Below are 6893 nucleotides of genomic sequence, written 5' to 3'. Positions count from 1 at the left end.
TCACGGAACTGGCGCTCACAAAGCTATGTACTCGGGCCGGCCCAACGTGCTGGGCGCTCGCCACTTCCTTCGCTCGCTCGGCTCGTAGCTTGGTTCCTTCGGTTGCTTATGACTTGATTCGCTCATTAACGGTTTCCGGTCAACCATTGAATGTTTGATCGTTGACTTTTAAAAAGGTAGACCTAGAAAAGGCTGCAAACTTGAAAATAATTCATGAATTTGAAAATGAGCATGATTTTTAAAATTTTGTGGGTTTGAAAAAGTTTGTGGATTGAAAAAATGTCACAGATTTGAAAAAGGTTCATGAAACTGAGAAAAGTTTGTCAATTTGAAAAAAACTCATGGGTTTAAAAAGTTTGAGGATTTGAGAAAGGTTCGTGATTTTTCTAAAAAAATGCAGATTTGGAAACGTTCACGAATTTGAAGAAAGTTTGCGAGTTCAAAAATAGTTTACGGATTTAAGAAAAGTTCACAAAACTGAAAAATGCTCGTGTTCGTAAAATGTTCATGAATTTTAAAAATGCTCATGAATTTAATAAAAGTTTATGAATTTGAAAATGTTCACAAAAAGATAAGACTGAACAAAAACCAGTACAAAATGTCACAGATTTACATGGGTCGGCCCAATGCGATACCAACAATGAACTAAACCCCCCTAAAAAAAGCAATGAACTAATCAGCTCATTAAGCGCCAATAGGATCGCGCTAGCCCGCACGTTCGTTTTCCTTGTAAACCGGAATCAAATTTAGGAAGGGGAGCTTTGCGGGAGTCCGAACCTCCGCCATGTAGCACTCCAACACCCCCGCCCACCCAACCCACACTTGAACCCCATGTCTCCATCCCTTCCCCATTCTCTGCATCCGCTTCCTCCCTGGCCGACGCCAACATTGTACCACCCAGCCATCCGTAAGCCTTTGCCAGACCTCTATGGCCACCTTCACTACGCCACTGTTCCACACCTCTCGTTCGTCCTCCGCGTAGGTATCATTCACCCCTGGGATGTCGTCCGTGGGGTCACCACGCCCGACAAGTATTTGGTGAAATGCCCGTTCTAATTTTTTGATAATTTTTCTCCCCTCTTTGAAGCAATGGATTAGAACATGGAGTACATCTACGAGCATTATGTTGAGTCGTCCGACGACTCATCCGATGAGGCGGATTATGCAGATGAAACGACGATGATGCAGGCGCGGAGCTTGCGGAAGAGCATGTTTGTAATTTCAAGGGGTCGATCAAGGGTCATCGAGTGTTGTATCGGAACAGGGCACAGGGGCATTTGACACTAATGGACGACTGCTTTGCCCCCAATGCCTATTCATGGACAATTTTTTCCGACGCTTTCGGGTTTGAAAAAATTTGGTCGGTCGCCTCTACAATGGCGTCCTGGTCTACGAAGACTACTTCATATTGAAGAAGGATGTCGTAGGAAGAATTGGACTCTCTGGTTACCATAAGTGCACGTTTACGTTGCGGATGCTTGCCTATGATACGACCGCAGATTCGTGGGACGAATACATCTGGATGTCCGAGAGCAAACGCGGAGACGCCATGGTGAGGTTTACTATGGTGGTTGAGATGTTTGGACCTACCTGAGAGAACCAACTGTCGTAGACACCGCAAGGCTGATGGCAATGTCCGAAATAAGAGGGTGGCCAGCTATGCTCGGATCTCTTGATTGCATGCACTAGAGATGAAAGAATTATCCAAATGCTCTACAAGGACAATATCAGGGCCATGTAAAAAAGCCCGCCATCATTCTCTGACATGCCCAGGTCTCACAATGACATCAGGATGCCGCAACTGTCTCCATTGTTTGGTAGGTTGACCGAAGGACAAGCTCCCCCGTGTAACTATACTGTCAATGTACATGACTACCACATGGCCAACTATCTTGTTAACGGTATCTATCCTCGATCTTCGTGAAGAACGTCTCTAAACATGTTGGTAAGAAAAAAGCTCATTTTGCCCCAAGGCAAGGAGGTAGAAATCATGTGGAGAAGGCATTTGAAAGCCCTGTTTTGCATTTCTTCGTGGACCTGCTAAACATGTTGGTAAGAAAAAAAACTCATTTTGCCCCAAGGCAAGGAGGTAGAAATGATGTGGAGAAGGCATTTGAAAGCCCTGTTTTGCATTTGTTCGTGGACCTGCTAAACAATGCGATCGGGAGACCTTATGAGAGATGATGACATGTTGTATGATAATGCACAACGTGGTCGTGGTGGATGAGGGTGAAGATGTTGCTAGAGAATTTGAGAACATATTTGATCCTATCCAACTTCCAAATCAGAATCTGGCCACACTTGATGAGTTGAGTTTGTCCAAGTGCATAACACATTCGATATCGAACAGCTCATGAGCATCTGTGGACGGTTAAAGGGGACAATTAGAACATATGTATGAGTTGAATTCAAGTTTAAACCATTTTATTTTAAAACTTAGTTCGCATGTAATATTTACAATTCAACTATTGTGGCATTTATTTTTCACTCCAAACCTTCTCAAAGATTTGATATGCATATTATTTTGAGCGTCAAAGATTTAAGAAAGAAACAACTCAAGTTTGAAATATTTTATTTTAAAACTTAGTTGGATTGTAATATTTACAATTGACCTACTGTGGCATTTTAATATCTAAACTCCTCAAAGATTTGATATACTATATTAGTTTCACTGATGCGGACTTAAGAAAAAAAAACAAGTGCGGACATTTAGGGGACATGGTTGGAGGACCAGCTTCCGTATCCATGTCCACCGACAAACAATGTGTCCGTCTTGGGGGTCGGCATTGGAGATGCCCTAAACGAACAGACTTTCAGGTTTCAAACCACCGAGTATGAGGGTATGACTGAAGACCGGGCTGATCTAATCTGAACGCAAACTAAGCACAAATGTCATGTCAGTGCAGGGATTTTACTATCCTTCAGTTTTTCAACAAAATTCAGATTTGTTGGCGAAGAATCACAAATGTCATCAGTGCGGCGCTGCACCGTAAGAGGACAAATCGGCACAATCTTCCTGCAGAGCATCAGAGTTTACAATTGAAAGTTCATTTCCAGACGAACCAACACACACGGACACAATGTACAGATCCTTCCGAAGAGCAGCAATTATTCGGCGACAATGACCAGCCTGCCTTCTTGGAAGTTTCAGCTTTTCTGCAACACCAACAAACAGTCAGCCATCTGACCATCTCTCTCAGTCTACAAACAACATACGTTATACAGCTTTGAGATAAATGTGTTCTCTCTCAGGCTACAAACAACTGATGTAGTTATACAGTTCCGAGGATATAAATGTATGGTTACTCGAGTGAGTTCTGATGTCTGAACAAGCATGGGGGGATTCTTCATTGTACCATATGATTCAGTGTGCGTGTCATGTGAAAAGATGAGATTTTGCTGTTGGCATACCTTCAATGGGCGACTTATGTGCTTGTACTGCCCAGATCGAAGTCCATAGTGTAATCATACTCAATGGTGGGTATGACAGAAGCCATGAATTTCAGAAATATGAAAAGGTACCTATTCAGGAGAGGCGACATGGATTAGATACCGGTCAATAAGAGTGCTCTGCCTTTTACCATGGATGGAAGCAATAACCAAACGGTATATGCATATACAGAACATTACTTGTCAACTTCTGGTGCACCTCCTTGAGACACTATAACATCAATGATCTTTTTCATCACAGCAGCGTGCTTGCAAGGATGCACTGAAGCGTGCTGTCCCACTAACAAGTGAGGGTGGTCTTCGATAGTCACCTGTATCCACAAATAAAAACTGATGGTTTAGGCACCACCACAATGCCAATTGTAGGAAAAGGGAGCGGGCATGGAAATGCTGGATAAACTACGCGAGCAAGAGACAGCCATTTGAAGGCTATTCAAGAAAAATATAACCACAAACCTACTATCAAGGAAACTCTTACACTGAAGACGCCTTCATTGGCTTATCATGATTCACAAAAGGCCTACTACCGAACCATATAAACACAGCTTGAATAACAGGATGGAGATAACACAACATGCATGAAACAGAACCGCAAAACCTAATATCTGGACTCTAAAGCCGAAATATTGAAAGATAGCAGAAATTCTGGAACACTATACCATGGAAGAATTACAAATGAATAATTGCCGAGTATTTTCTAAAGCATGCTTTCTGCTTCTTTGGGTTAATATGCAGAGTTTTATATGACACTGGAGGCTATGTACTACCTCTGTAAAGAAATATAAGAATGGCTATTAATATGTGATTTATTTTGGGTTAATATGCACAATCTTATATTTCTTTAGAGGGAGTAGAAATTATAAGCATGGCTATTAAGGAAGTCACGGATGCCGACTTACTGATGTGGAATAAATTAGCTATCTGCGTATTTCATTTGACATGTCGGAAAATCGAGGTAAATATGGCATGCCAGAAAACCGAGGTAAATAAAACAAGATAGCTAGAAATTTACCGTTTTGTGTGCATGGTCTTGACTGATATCTTGAAACACAAGTTCAGGCTTTAATGGCATTCTTGCCTACAATGGCAAACAAATAAAGCACATCATGTTTAGCTGCAGCAAGCAAGACAACAATAACTACATGTAAAATGCAGTCCCTGTGTGCACAAATACTTTACCTCATCATAGCCTGTAAGCCAGACACGTGGAGTTTGGTAGTACTTGTCATATCTGCAGTAGAAGAACTACTTACATACTTTTCCAATAAAAGCGTGAAACACACAATAATGATACGACAAAGCAAACAGAACTAAGTGGGCGATCTAGTTAAGCAATGAACTATGGTAATACTTCAACACAGCAGCATTTAGTTACTTCTTAAAAAAATCTTGGAAAATATATGGCAAATCGGATGTGTATCACGTGAACCATAACTCGCTGTGCTCCAAGCAGGCCGGCTTTAGAAGAACACATTAAATTTCCACTTATGCATAGTTGTAGCTATGACTAGTACAGAACTACACACCAATCAAACAACTAGGCACTATCACTAACCAATTTATACAGAAGAGTTAAATCAAAATACACAGCTAAGATAAAGGAGCTTACGTGATGCTGACATCATATGTTCTGGTGAGAAGAATGTTGTCATCATCAGGCTCTTCTGCGACAAAATATGAAGGCTGAGGGGTAGCCTGAAATGAGATGAGAAAGGCAAAACAGGAATCGTTAACAGTTCTGAACTTTGTCAGCCTTGCTTATAGCATATCAATGATAGGTTCATGGCCTCACTGTGGAATGATCTCCTGTGTCTTCATAGGTGTCCATATCAGGTATATCCTCCTCGTCATCTGGCTTTTCACCAGCACCAAAGTAGGAGGGGATAGATTTGATCTCTTCAACTTTCCCTATGTCCAATGTATCCATAGACGGTATGTCTTCCTCCTCTTTTGACTCTGATGCTAAACATTACCAACAGAAGAAACAAAAAAGAGTTCAGCCCACACAATCCGCAGTGTAAAACAAAGCAGCATTGACACTGAGAAATCAACCTTGCAGCCCATGTGTTGCGAGCCAGCCTTCGCCATCCTCATCATCATCGAGAACAACCTCAGCTCCCGCTGCATCATACTCTTCCTCGACCGCCACAGCTCGTCTTAGGCAGGGCACTGCCAACAAAACCAAATTTAGGAGTTCACTTGTCATAAGAACAATAATGAGCAACCAACTCAGCTTTTCTGAAGCCAGGACCGTTCTACTAACTATGTCGCTATTTATCTTTTTCATCAGCCAATTATGTTCGATTAGTACAGAAATATGCCTAGACAAACATGCCTGCTGCACTTGTAACTACCCATCGATACATGGGGATAACAACGAATTCTATCCTCCAGCGCAGCATCCACCAAATAGAACGAAATACTAGACAGGAAGTATGGATCACATCTTGACGCAAATTCAATTCGACAGCAGCATACCGTTCCTGGTGACGAGGAACTGCTTATCGGAGGGGAGGTATGGCTTTCTCTTGCTCGGATCGCCCGCCTCCCTGCACAACACAAACACCCACCAAACGATCAGATCAATCAGACGCCCCACCCCCCACACAGAACCCCCAAAATCCCTGAACCGCGGAGGCGAGGGGACGCACCAGGACCAGGTGGGGCACTTGGATACGAGGTTGTCGCCGGCGAGGATGAACTCGGGGACGGAGAGGACGCCCTTCTCGAGGAACGCCGAGACAGTGCGCGGGCCCGTGACCCGCTCCACCGTCCCCTTGTAGAGCTCGTAGACCTTCTGCTTCACCTGCATCGTCGCCGCCTCGCCTCGCCTCGCCTCTCCTCGACGGAGACGAAGGGGGAAGCGTGGGAGAGAGGGGCAGGAGGAGGAGGATGGGTTTCGTTTGCCTCGAGCAGAAGGCACCGGCGAGAAGGTGGAGCAGGGCACAGCCGTCTCTGCTGTTTTCTAGTAGTACGCCACCGGAGTTTTTTCTGAGGAGGAGTACGCTACCGGAGTTGGAACGCGCACGATGTAGGAGTTGGAGCCGGGATGTGGTGGTTGCCTGGTTGGGTGGGTCAGGCTCGAGCCAGCCCCTAGTTTATAGGCCCTGGCCCTGGCCCAGATCCGACGTAGGTCTGAGCTGGATACCGGATCGAGGTTTGAGTTGAAATCCCTATTTGACGCGCTTTACGTCAAAATGTAGCTTTTTTTAGGCTAAAAGCTGCTACTCCCTCAGTCCCGTAATATAAGAGCGTTCTTGACACTAGAATAGTGTTAAAAACGCTCTTATATTATGGGACGGAAGGAGTATATTACACCTCAACAGTGAAAGGAATACAAAAAATATCAGGTGTTTCTGTTAGCCAAAGATGGCGGCCACGAGCTAGAGACATTGCAGCTTTAGCAAGCGCATGAGTTTCCAGATTACAATCCCGATTCTCAT

The 6893-nt window shown here is 43.8% G+C and overlaps 1 protein-coding gene across 1 annotated transcript; it reads right to left on the bottom strand.

Annotated features, from left to right (window-relative positions):
• Positions 1-2859: 2859 nt before the first annotated feature.
• On the bottom strand, positions 2860-6493 carry LOC123181691 (autophagy-related protein 3). The gene is made up of 10 exons (XM_044594010.1): positions 6102-6493; positions 5929-5999; positions 5503-5619; positions 5243-5412; positions 5060-5145; positions 4630-4681; positions 4463-4528; positions 3631-3761; positions 3412-3522; positions 2860-3156 (listed from the first exon to the last, which is right to left on the bottom strand). Exons 1-9 carry the CDS (start codon positions 6260-6262, stop codon positions 3426-3428), a joined length of 951 nt encoding a protein of 316 aa, XP_044449945.1. The 5' UTR covers positions 6263-6493; the 3' UTR covers positions 2860-3156; positions 3412-3425.
• Between the last annotated feature and the right edge of the window lie 400 nt (positions 6494-6893).

The sequence above is a fragment of the Triticum aestivum genome, chromosome 1D (assembly GCF_018294505.1).
Source record: "Triticum aestivum cultivar Chinese Spring chromosome 1D, IWGSC CS RefSeq v2.1, whole genome shotgun sequence".
Lineage (NCBI taxonomy): Eukaryota > Viridiplantae > Streptophyta > Magnoliopsida > Poales > Poaceae > Triticum > Triticum aestivum.
The sequence above is the reverse complement of the archived record's forward strand: the minus strand, read 5'-3'. Positions and strand labels throughout refer to the sequence as shown.

Bases quoted from the DNA above. Each gene is read 5' to 3' on its own strand.
- LOC123181691 (XM_044594010.1), bottom strand. From the start codon at position 6,262: ATGCAGGTGAAGCAGAAGGTCTACGAGCTCTACAAGGGGACGGTGGAG. The intron at 5,413-5,502 runs GTTGATTTCTCA...GGTAATGTTTAG, and splicing joins CGCAACACATGGGCTGCAAG to CATCAGAGTCAAAAGAGGAG. The intron at 3,523-3,630 runs GTAATGTTCTGT...TCTCCTGAATAG, and splicing joins GGTGCACCAGAAGTTGACAA to GTACCTTTTCATATTTCTGA.